Source organism: Pelophylax lessonae (assembly GCF_965119305.1).
Source record: "Pelophylax lessonae genome assembly, chromosome: 6".
NCBI lineage: Eukaryota > Metazoa > Chordata > Amphibia > Anura > Ranidae > Pelophylax > Pelophylax lessonae.
Genome location: NC_138773.1, coordinates 134,508,734 through 134,521,122, shown reverse-complemented (window position 1 = coordinate 134,521,122; position 12,389 = coordinate 134,508,734). Strand labels below are relative to the sequence as shown.

Here is a 12,389-nt window from a genome sequence, read left to right as displayed (position 1 = left end):
AACAGTGCATATTTTTTGCACTAATTACTGTAGAAATGTCACTGGTCCCTCCCAAAAGTGTCAAAAAAGTCAGTTAGGGGTCTGATCTGTCCCTAGCAATGTGCAGTCCTGCTAAAAATCGCAGATCGCCGCCATTACTAGTAAAAAATAAATAAAAATGACAAATCTTTCCCCTAGTTTGTAGACGCGATAACTTTTTTTTTTTTTTTTTTATAAAAATATGTAGCAGAATACAAATTGGCCTAAAAGGATGAAACATTTTGATTTTTACATCTTTTGTTTTATAGCAGGATGTGACAAATGTTTTTTTTTTTCCAGAATTGTCGCACCAAAAGGAATAGGGAATATATGCTTGGGGGGGGGCGTCTAATGCCACCTAACTGCCTTTTTTCAAATAAATATATCTTATTCAATAATTCTAATTTCTTTGCCTTTACCAACTTATGGCAGAGGTTCTGACCTGGAGTTCCACTTAGTGGTTTTCTTCTGGTGACAGCTTGAATATTTGGATTTTTCTTTACTTTCAGTCCTAATGATAATGGTCACTGGGACAAATTGTGAATATTCCCAGTGGAGATGCATACAGCAGTAATATAAGGGGTTAATAAGGGGTTTTAACAATTTTCCACTCTAAATTAAAAAAGGTTTTGGGTACAATAATGTTTCATAACTTACTGTGTCTCCTGTTTTCTTTTCCCTAAAGGTTTGTTTGGGGGAAATTGTACGAAAAACTTTTTAGCTATATTTTAAATAATTTCTCACCTGTACATACATACATACATACCATACTTACTGTGTACCTTAAATGTGTTTCTAATTTCAGCAATAGAGTGGAAACCTGCTCAAGAACATGACCTGAAGGCTGCCCTCCTAAAAACCAACCATGACATTCCTCTAGTATTTGTCAGTGGAAATCATGATATAGGCAATACACCAACATCAGAGACAATTCAAGACTTCTCCAACAACTGGGGTGATGACTATTTCTCCTTCTGGGTTGGTGGAGTTTTTTTCCTTGTACTTAATTCACAGTTAATGTTTGATGCTTCTAAATGTTCAGAACTGAAAGAAAACCAAGAACGGTGGTTGGCTGATCAGCTGGCTCTTGCTCAACAGCGGCATTGTAACCGAGTTATCGTATTTCAGCATATTCCTCTGTTCATTCAGAATCCAGATGAAGACAATACGTATTTCAACCTGGAAAGATCACTTCGACAAGAGCTTTTAGAGAAGTTTCATAAAGCAGGTACTGTGCTTTAATATTGTTAAATGATAATTAAATGTTCTTTGTTGCACAGTAAAAAAATTACACTTTGACATCCTGATAATCATTTGTATAAGATTTTAAAAAAACATTACTTTATCGTTCATTGACAGACACAGCTCCATATTCTTCTTAACCATTGGGTTATGCTTTCCCCATACAGGAGTAGGACACTAGGCACAAAAAGTCATTACCACGCCTATAGGGCAGTCCCTGGGTGTATACACCCACTCACTCTGCTATAGGCATTCGGTTTTTTCTACCTAGTTCAGGAGTAGGACCTAGTTTCCTGCTGGGATTTCGGTCCTAGCATGTTTTTTTTGTAAAAAGGGAACCTTGTGTCTAAATTTTAATTTTTTAGCTAGTTATGTTCCTGAGAGAACTACAATCAACAGCCGGACTGGGCATCAGACTGGATATGACCTCCCAGTCCTTATGACCTCCCAGTCTGGCTAGCGAGTTTATGCAGGTCGCAGCTCCGCGCTAGGCCTCGCCACGACATAGCCTCGCTGGACGGGGGCTGGCCCGCGAGTGAAACACCTCGCCGGGATGCACACGACCTGGTTTGTCTTGAGTCGCAGCATACCCCTTGGCCGTCAGCACCTCCAACCCAGGTGGAGAGGTGGTCTGTCCAGAGTGGTGCCCACCTAAATATTGATGGAATGGTGAGTAGTGTCCCCCCATATCTCTTGCGTTCTCGGGGTGATGTTGGCCCTTCCTGGGATGGTCGAACCCTCAGGTTATCCCCCATGTCCCCCCTTGTATGTGGGGTCCCTAGGGAACTTCCCCCATCGACCAGGCTCCCCTCTCAGGCCATCCTCCCAACTATTTCATAAGGGGTCCCTACCTTAGTGCGGTATGGTGCAGGGGGGGGGGGCCCGAGGGGGGGGGGGTGTGCGAGTGCTGATGCTGCTGATCGCGCGATCCACTGGGGGGGGGTTAATCCTGGTGGGGGTCCCTGCCATGGCCCCCCTATGTCTAATGATTGCTGGATCCCTCAGGGGATCCTGTAGACCGCATGGCGTGCCGTGGACACCTCCATTTTTCAGTAGATTAGCAGTATTAGGCTCGGCAGCCATCTCTGTAGTTTCCCATTAAAATGCATTGGGCGGCCATTTTCTTCTAGTCCGAGAACGATGTACAGCAGTGCAAGGCTTTAACTCTAGTGTTGACCCAGGTACTTCCTCTTCCTTTAAAGTAACACTACGCTGTCCCTGGGATAACATGCAGTCCCAGGAGAAAGTCTCACCTACTGATCCCCTCCTTAGTGTTGCGGGGACCTCCGGGGTGCAACCCTTGTCTGCCTTAACGGCACTTTTGGAAACCCTGGTGTCAAACTTTGATTTGGTCCTACAAAAAGAGGACTAGCAAAAAGTGCCCACTGCCCTCTCCTGCCTCATCTGTATCCTCAGATTCTGAGGTTGATAAGGCTGCCACGGACGCGAGTCACCCTGAGGGATCTGCATCATAGCACTCTGATGGCGAGGATGAACTATCCTCATCTGCACCTGCGTAGGAAAACGCGCTGGTTTAGGCACTTATAGTGTCAGTGCGGGAAACTCTAAAAATGGAGGATGGTTGTACAGCGTCAGGGACGCAGGTGTCCTTTGACACATGCAAATCCCAGAAGTCGGGCAAGGTTTTCCCATGTCTGGAACTTTTTGACAAAATTGTCACTGAACAGTGGGGGCACCTTAAACAGATGTTAGTGGTGCCAAAGCGCTTTAAGAGGCACTTCCCCTTTGCGGACGCTGTAGTCAATAAATGGACCGTTCCATCAAAGGTGGACCATTCGGTCTCTAGACAGAACAGATCTACTGTGGTCCCGGTAGAGGAGTCTACGGTCCTTAAAGACCGTGTTGATAGAAGGATTGAGACTGTCCTGCCACTCACATGTGATAGCGGGCTCAATACTTAGACTGCAGTGGCTTACATCAATCATCCAGGGGACACCAAGAGTGTCCTGTTGCCCCGAAAAGTGGTCGAGATCCTAAAATGGACAGAAAACTTTGTTCCAGCCCTCTCTGCCGTGCATATCCCCGGAGTGGAAAATTGGCAGGCAGATTACTTGAGGAGTCAGGTGTTTCATCAGTGGGGAATGGTCCCTTCACCTGGAGGTTTTTCACCTGCCGTGTGTCCGGTGGGGGACACCTGATGTGGACCTGTTAGCCTCTCGGCTCAAAAAGAAGGTGCAGAGGTTTGTTGCCAGGTCTCGGGATCCTCTGGTGGACGCACTGGTGGCTCCTTGGGGTCAGCATCGGCTGATCTATGCATTTCTTTTGATAAAACTTCCTCCAAGGCTTCTGCACATAGTAGAGGTGGAAGGTGGCTCCAGACTGGCCTTGCTGGTCTTGGTACGCCGATCTGGTAAGGTTGATCGCCGATGTTCCTTGGAGACTTCCTCTCAGAGAAGATCTGCTGTTTCAAGGGCCGATCTTCCATCCTGCTCTGCAGTCCCTGGCTTTAATGGCGTGGCTGTTGAAAGCCAGGTATTGAAGGATAGGCGTCTTTCTGACTCAGTGATTCCTACACTGTTGAAGGCTAGGAAATCTACCTCTAGGAAGATTTATCATCGTACATGAAAAATGTATATCGCATGGAGTGAATCGATTAAGGTGCATCCATGCTCATTTTCAGTGGCTAGGATATTGGCCTTCCTCCAGAGGGGGGTCTACCAGCGGTTGGCCTTGGGTACCATTAAGGGCCAGGTGTCGGCCTTGGCAGTGTTTTTTCAACATCCTTTAACTACGCATTCTTTGATTCGCACCTTTATCCAAGGAGTTCACCATATGGCTCTTCCAATACGGTCCCCATTACCTCCGTGGGATCCTAACTTGGTACTGTCAGTCTTTCAGAAACCTCCCTTTGAAAACATTAGGGAGATTTCTCTGCTTACACGGTCACAGAAGGTAGCCTTTTTGGTGGCTATTACCTCTGCGTGCCGAGTGTCTGAAAATTGGCGGTGATGTCCTGCCGTAATCCTATCTGGTGGTCTACAAAGATAAAGTGGTACTTCAAACAAATCGGTCTTTTCTTCTTAAGGTGGTCTCTGATTTCCATTTGAATGAAGACATTTTGCTGCCTTCACTTTGTCCTAAGCCCAAGCATCCTAAAGAAATTGCTTTGCATTCTTTGCATGTGGTTCGGGTAAATAGGGTTTACCTGGCCGCTACTGAGTCTTTCAGGAAATCAGACTCTTTGTCCTTACGGAAGGAACTCGGAAGGGATTGGCTGCGTCTGCTGCGACCATATCCATATGGATTAGGCAGACGATGGTACAGGCTTATTCACTTAAGGGTCAGGTTCTTGTCGCAATCAGGCGTCAGCAATACAAGTTTGCAAGGTGGCAACTTGGTCGTCTGTGCACACGTTCACAAAATTCTACAAAGTAGATGTGTTGGCATCCTCGGATGCTTCCTTTGGCTGCAAGGTTTTGCAGGCTGCTGTTTAATCGGTTGCCGACCGCTTACTGCATATTTACTGTGGTGGTATGGCTCTCCCAGGCAAACCGACGCAGGGCTACGTTGGTCGCTTGGAGGCAGCTAGGGGGCGAGCTCCCGCCCCCGCTCATCAGCGGGGAAGCCGATGCAGCGGGCAGCCGGCTCTGATTGCCGCCTGACACCCGCGATCGTTCCACGCTGAGAGAGAAGAGCGGTCAGCTGTTGTAAGCACAGCTGACCGTTGTTCTCCCTGGAATGATCATATAGGATCACAGGTCTCTATGGTCATACCACAAGCCACGCCCCACCACAGTTAGAAACACGCCCCTAGGTACACATTTAACCCCTTGATCACCCACACTGTTGTGTTCCCTGCCAGTGTCATTATTACAGTAACAGTGCATATTTTTAGCACTGATTACTGTAGTAATGTCACTGTAATGTCACTGGTCCCCCCAAAAGTGTCAAATGTCAGTCAGGGGTCCGATCTGTCCGCCACAATGTCGCAGTCCCGCAAAAAATCGCAGATCGCCGCTATTACTTGTAAAAAATAAAAAACAATAAAAATGATATAAATCTTTCCCGTAGTTAGTAGACACAAACACTTTTGCGCAAACCAATCAAAATATACTTTTTGCGTTTTTTTTTTTTTTTTTAACCTTAACCGCTTGCCGCCCGCCCGCCGTATGACGGCGGAGCGGAGCGACCATTATCCTGGGCCGCCGTCATATGACGGCGGCACTTTAAGCAGGGCAGGCGCGCGATCGCGTGCACACCGCCCTGCACTGCCGGTGTCGGGGTGTCCCCGGGACACCCCCCGTCACCGGCAGGGGGGAAACAGTCAATGGGCGTGGCTGTTTCCCACGTGATCGGCTGTGTTCCAATGACACAGCCGATCACAATGAAGGCGCCCACAAGACGACCGCGCGATCGGGAGCGCGCAGCGCGGTCATGTCTGTGGCACTGTGTTCCGTAGGAACACAGCTGTCACCGGCGGTAGTAAACAGTCACTGACAGTGACTGTTTACTATGTGATCGGCTGTGAATCCATTCACAGCCGATCACAAAATGTAAACACAGAGCAGTAACTGACTGTTACTAGCTCTTCTCCCCTCATACAGCTTCCAGTATGAGGGGAGCAGAGCTAGAAACAGTGAGTTACTGCTCTGTGTGCCTGTCACAAAGTAAAAGCACACAAATAAACGTCCCCACACAGTCCTCAGCCCCCCCCAATGTCACCTGTCACCCAACAGTCACCTCATCAGTGCCCAGAAATTGACACCCATAACGTTCACATGTGAGCGCAGCGATCACAGGCAGAATCACCGCGATTCTGCCCGCGATCCGGGAATCATTGCAAATCGCGGGACGCCTGTGCGTTGCCCATGATTTGCAATAGCACCCCAAACGCTGTGCGATGTTGCCGCCATTTCCGCCTGCCGAATCGCGGTAACATCGCACAAACAACGCATGACACCCAAAAAAGGTACAAGAGCTTCTTTGGGGCGTCATGCGTTGTTTGCGCGATGTTGCCGCGATTCGGCAGGCGGAAATCGCAGCAACATCGCACAGCATTTGGGGTGCTATTGCAAATCACGGGCAACGCACAGGCGCCCCGCAATTTGCAATGATTTCTGGATCGCGGGCAGAATCGCAGTGATTCTGCCCATGATCGCTACGCTCACATGTGAACATAGCCTAAAGTTCACCGGTCACCAGAGACTGCCATCAGTACCGCCGTGCACCATCGCCTGTCACCCATCGGTGACCATCGCCCGTCACCTGTCACCCATCGGTGACCATCGCCCGTCACCTGTCACCCCATCAATCACCGTCACTTGTCACCCCATCAATCATCGTCACGTCACCCCGTCAGTGATTGTAATCTGTCACCCCATCAATCATCGTCACTTGTCACCTCATCAATCATCGTCACCTGTCACCTCATCAATCATCGTCACCTGTCACCTCATCAGTCATCGTCAACTGTCACCCCATCAGTCATCGTCACCTGTCACCCCATCAGTCATCGTCACCTGTCACCCCATCAGTCATCGTCACCTGTCACCCCATCAGTCATCGTCACCTGTCACCCCGTCAGTCATCGTCACCTGTTTGCCTTACATGCAATCACTTACTGACCGCCTAACGACTATATGCGTCGGCCATTAAAAGCTAAATACTGGGGTTATGGCAGCAGATAGCCCCCATAACCCCGGTATTTTTTGAAACGGTGGTCGGCTTTCAGATAAGGGTGGTCCCAGTGGCGGATTCGCCGCGGAATTACCCTTACGGTGCAGGGGAAGAGGTGCCCCCCCCTCCTGCCGCGTCCCAGACGTTTTCGCAGCTTACCGGACCCGCCGGCAGCGGGGAAAACTATCCGGTCCCGAAACCTCAGAGACAGGAAGTCGAGTGAGGGCAAGATGGCCCTCACTCGACTCTATGGTCTTGGAGGACCGGAGCTACGTCAAAAGATGTTGCCTAGCAACCGGTTTAAAGGGCCGCTTTTTTTTTTTTTCTTTTTTTTTTTCCTCTTTCAACAATTTCTTTTTTTTTTTTTCTTTTTTAGTGTAGTTGTGAGGTGTGAGGTCTTTTTGACCCCAGATCTCACAATAAAGAGGACCTGTCATGCCTATTTCTATTACAAGGGATGTTTACATTCCTTGTAATAGGAATAAAAATGATCAAAACATTTTTTTTTTTAAACTGTGTAAAAATAAAAAAATAATAAATAAAATAAATAGGAAAAAAAAAAAAATTAAAGCGCCCTGTCCCCGTTAGCTCGCGCGCAGAAGCAAACGCATACGCAAGTCCCGCCCACATATGTAAATGGTGTTCAAACCATACATGTGAGGTATCGCCGCGATCGTTAGAGCGAGAGCAATAATTTGAGCCCTAGACCTCCTCTGTAACTAAGCTAGTAACCTGCAGAAATTTTTAAAATGTTGCCTATGGGGATTTTTAAGTACCAATGTTTGGCGCCATTCTGTGAGCATGCGCAATTTTGAAGCATGACATGTTGGGTATCTAATTACTCGGCGTAACATTATCTTTCACATTATGGAAAAAAATTGGGCTAAAGTTACTGTTTTCTTATTTTTTAGTTCAAGAAAGTGAATTTTTTTCAAAAAAATCGCATTTGGAAGACTGCTGCGCAAATATGGTGTGATAAAAAATATTGCAATGATCTCCATTTTATTCTCTAGGGTCTCTGCTAAAAAAAATATATAATGTTTGGGGGTTCCAAGTAGTTTTCTAGCAAAAAAAATGATTTTAGCTTGTAAACACCAAGTGTCAAAAATAGGCCCAGTCTTAAAGTGGATAAATGGACAACTTTGTGTAAAGCGCTACTTGGATGTTAGGCCTATGTATGTGGCCAGGCTGTGAAAAAGTGTTACACATGTGGTATCGCCATACTCAGGAGGAATAGCAGAATGTATTTTGGGGTGCAATTTTTGCTATGTACATGCTATGTGTTAGAAATATTTTTTTTTCAGAATTGTCGCTCTTTTTTTTGTTTTTATAGCACAAAAAATAAAAATCACACAGGTGCTCAAATACCACTAAAAGAAAACTCTATTTGTGGGAAAAAAGGAAATAAATTTTATTTAGGTACAGTGTCGCATGACCGTGCAATTGTCCGTTAAAGTAACGCAGTGCCAAATCACAAAATATGACCTGGTCATTAAGGGGGAAAATTTTCCGGTCCATAAGTGGTTAAGAGAGAATTTAGTCTTTGAGGGTGTATGTTATTTCTAGGTGAGCTACATGTTGCCTGGTTGGCTAAGTTTAGCCTTTGGGAATTGCATTCCTTTCCGCATTGTTTTCCCATCCCTCATTTTAATACTGCTTTGGGACGTCCCAATGGTTAAGAAGAATATGGAGCTGTGCCTGTCAATGAATGATGGAGAAAACTGGGTTTTCGACTTACCGTAAAATCCTTTTCTCTGAAGTTCATTGACAGATGCAGCACCCGGCTCTCTTTATATATGAGTTGGTTTGTGTTTTTTTCCTCTGACACTACTTGCAATAAACGGAATGCTTATAGCAGAGTGAGTGGGTGTATACCCCCAGGGACTGCCCCATAGGGGTGGTAAAGACTTTTCCTGCCTAGTGTCCTACTCCTGTAGGGGTAGCATAACCCAATGGTTAAGAATAATATGGAGCTATATCTGTCAATGAACTTCAGAAAAAAGGATTTTATGGTAATTTAAAAATCCAGTTTTTAATCTGATCCTCCCTTGATCACAGAGAAACTTGTTTTGCTTGAACAGTTTTAACCTGCAGTTTTAAAAAATGGACATAAATTTTGTTTGGGTACAACGTTGCACGACCATGCAATTACCAGTTATACAGTAGCGCAGTGCTCAATAGCAAAAAATGCCCTGGTCAGGGTGTAAAACCTTCCAGAGGTCAAGTGGTTAATGTTGATAAGCGTAAAGTTATGCACTTGAGGGCTAAGGATATGCATGAATCATACATAATATGGGGAGTACAACTGAGAGAATCAATGTGGAGAAGGATGTGGGTGTTCTGGTAGATCATAAGCTTAATAATGGCATGCAATGCCAAGCTGAAGTTTCCAAACTGAGCAAAATCCTTTCTTGCATTAAGAGAAGTATAGACTCCAGAAAGAGAGAGATATTTTACCCCTGTACAAATCATTTGTAAGACCTCTCCTGGAGTATGCAGTTCAGTTTTGGGCTCCAGTTCACAAAAAGGATATTGGGGAACTGGAGAAAGTGCGGAGAAGTGCGTCCAAACTCATAAGAGGCATGGAGGAGCTCCGTTATGAGGAAAGACTAGAGGAACTGAATTTATTCTCTTTTGAGAAGAGGAGATTAAGGGATATGATCAACATGTATAAATACAAAGTGTTCCATATAGTGAACTTGGTGTCGAGTTATTCACTTTAAGGTCTTCACAGAGGACAAGGGGGGGACTCTTTAGGCCTGGAGGAAAAGAGATTTAATCTCGAAATACAGAAAGGTTTCTTCAAAGTAAGAACTGTGAAAATGTCGAATAGACTCCCTCAAGAGCTGGTTATGTCCATCTCAGTAGATTGCTTATAAAAGGCCTGGATTCTTTCCTAAATGTACAGAAGAATATAACTGGATTCTAACATTTATAGGTAAAGTTTATCCATGGAAAATCCAATTGCCTCTTGGGGGATCAGGAAGGAATTTTTTCCCCTGTTGGAGCAAATTGGATCATGCTTTGCTGAGGTTTTTCGGCTTTCTCTGGATCCGCTGTGGTTATTGGATTGTGTAGATAGGGTTGTATAATTATTTTTTATTCCTTTTATTGGTTGAAATAGATGGACTTTTTTTTCAACCAGACTAAATATGTACATATTGAAAATGGCACATAGAGACACTTACTATTGTTTTAACCTTTTATTTTGCTTGATTAATGCATGAAAACGACATCATTATTTGAAAAGTTAAAGCTAAAAGATGAAAAATGTGTAGTCTAGCATCCATCATTTGTTAGGACCCAGAAGGAGCTTGTAACTCAAAGGGCATTCAGACATACTGAAACAAACTTCCTGGAATAGAAAATACTATTTCTCTTACGTCCTCCGACAGTCGCTGCCCCTCATATAGTATTCACCAATGGGTATTGACTTCCTCTCCGCAGGAGTAGCTAGGCATAAGACTTGTTAAAAACAAAAGCATTTAACATAGACACACCCATGGGGGCTGTCCCACTGGTCAATACCTACCTGCAGTAAGCCATCCCAACTCAGTTTGTCTTCTGCCTAGCGTTAGGAGTAGATAGGCTTCCCTGTGCTGGGGCTACAGTCTCAGCCTTCTAATCTTTTTCTTATGATTTTTATTTGCAAGAATGTCAGTTTTTCTTTGTTTTACTAGCTGTTTATTTTGTCAGCTTTAGTTTAGTCGGATCTTCGGACGAAGATGGATTTTGCGGAGCTGGGAATCGGACTGGCCGCCCTGGCTCTCCAGGGCAGAGGGTCAGATAGATCCCCAGCCCGCCATCGAGCGTTCAGCTATGTGTTCGCCCTGGCACTAAGAACGACCTAGCCCTGTTCGCAGCAGGGATGCAGCCTGTGAGGTGGCTACCTCACTGGACACATCTGCGGTTCAGTGCTGCAGTGTCCTGCATTTGGCTGACGGCATTCCCTGTCATCTGAGGACAGCGGCTTTCCGTTTCATAGAGGCACCCCACGCCATCCGGTACAGGTGAGTACTTTCTGTGTGGGGCCTCTGTCTGGGGTGGCAGTCCTCTGTTGCTATGTGTTCCCCCATGTCTGTGCGTTTGTGGGGCTCCCTGATGCGATCCCTGCGGGGGTCTCTTTTATTACATTGCTGGAGCTGTGTGGGTTTGGGGGCCCCTCCTGTGTCACTTCGGTGTTTTTGGAGGTGCAGACCATGTGTGCGGCGGCCGCAGCGGGTAAAAACCGTGCGGTTCGCCATTTTAGGTGTGGGCAAGCATGTCTTGCTTCACTATGGGCTTGTAAGCAGCTTGCTGTGTGCTGGTTTTGGCGCCATCTTGTGTGTGGCAGAACGATCGTTCCAAGCACATGTCGGCGGCCATTTTGCCGAAGCCTCCCATTGTTTCCTATGGGCAGCCATTTACCCTTAGTCTTGCAGCATATAGTTCAGCCTCTGGTGACCTCACTTCCTTTTCCTCTGGAGCAGCGATCGGTGTGGTAACACTCTGTGGGGCTCTGCAGACTGTCTCTTCCATATTTCTCTGTTGTATCCCTTCTGGCTCAGTTTTGTCCCTTTTGGGGGATCTGTGTACACAGTGTATATAGCGGTGGGCTGCGCAGTCCGCAGCGCTCTTAAAGGGCCAGTACTTTTTTTCATGGTGTTTTCTGCAATGGATTCTCAGGACAGCAAATTCCCCCCAGCCTTGGTGGGGGACCCTAGTTCTGCTGAACCCCCCGTTATACCTAATTTGGCCACTGTGGTGGCGACTTTAGTGAATCCTCCAGGCATTGTGTCCTCCTTTGGTACACATAGGACCCGCAAGTCGGCGCAGGTTTTTCCCTGCCCCGCTGAGTTTCATCACACAGTGAATGAACAATGGTGCAGTTTGAAACGCCCTTTCATGGTGCCTAAAAGATTTCAACTGCTCTACCCCTTTGCGCCTTCTACGGATTTGTGCTGGTGTGTGGCCCCCCTGGTGGATCACACGGTGGCCGTGTTGAACAAGGCTACTTTGGTTCCCACTGAGGATACCCCGGTTTTCCCGGGATCCTACGGACAGGAGGTTGGAGTCTCTTGCCCGCCATGCCTATATGGTGGCAGGTTCCATGCTCAAACCTATTTTCGCTTCTGTCATGATGGCTTAGGTGGTGGCAGATTGGACTAAGGTGCTTAGACGCACTCTCGTGTTCGATTCTGCCCCGCCTACTACGCTGGACATGGTGGACCAAATTCATCAAGGGGTCATATATTTGTGCGATGCGGCCTTAAATGAGGCTCCTTTTGGCTGCACGCCTGTCTAGTGTTGCGGTGCTTAACCGTCGACTGATCTGGCTGAAGAGCTGGTCAGCTGACCAGACGTCACGGAAAACGGTGGCTGATTTTCCCTATGCAGGGTCTCGCCTTTTTGGCGAGGCTTTAGATACCTTGGTGAAAGGAGTCACTGGGGGCAAAAGCACACTGCTGCCCCAGAATCCGAAGAACAAGTCTTTTCGCGGTAAGCGGGGTCCT

At 46.6% G+C, this 12,389-nt stretch overlaps 1 protein-coding gene across 1 annotated transcript in view; it reads left to right on the top strand.

The window, feature by feature from the left end:
• The window catches only part of CPPED1 (calcineurin like phosphoesterase domain containing 1), a 454,522-nt gene that overhangs the window by 284,147 nt on the left and 157,986 nt on the right, over nt 1–12,389 (top strand). Inside the window, exon 3 of the mRNA XM_082261885.1 lies at nt 824–1,246. Coding sequence (XP_082118011.1) covers nt 824–1,246 — 423 coding nt within the window. The remainder of the gene's footprint in view (nt 1–823; nt 1,247–12,389) is intronic.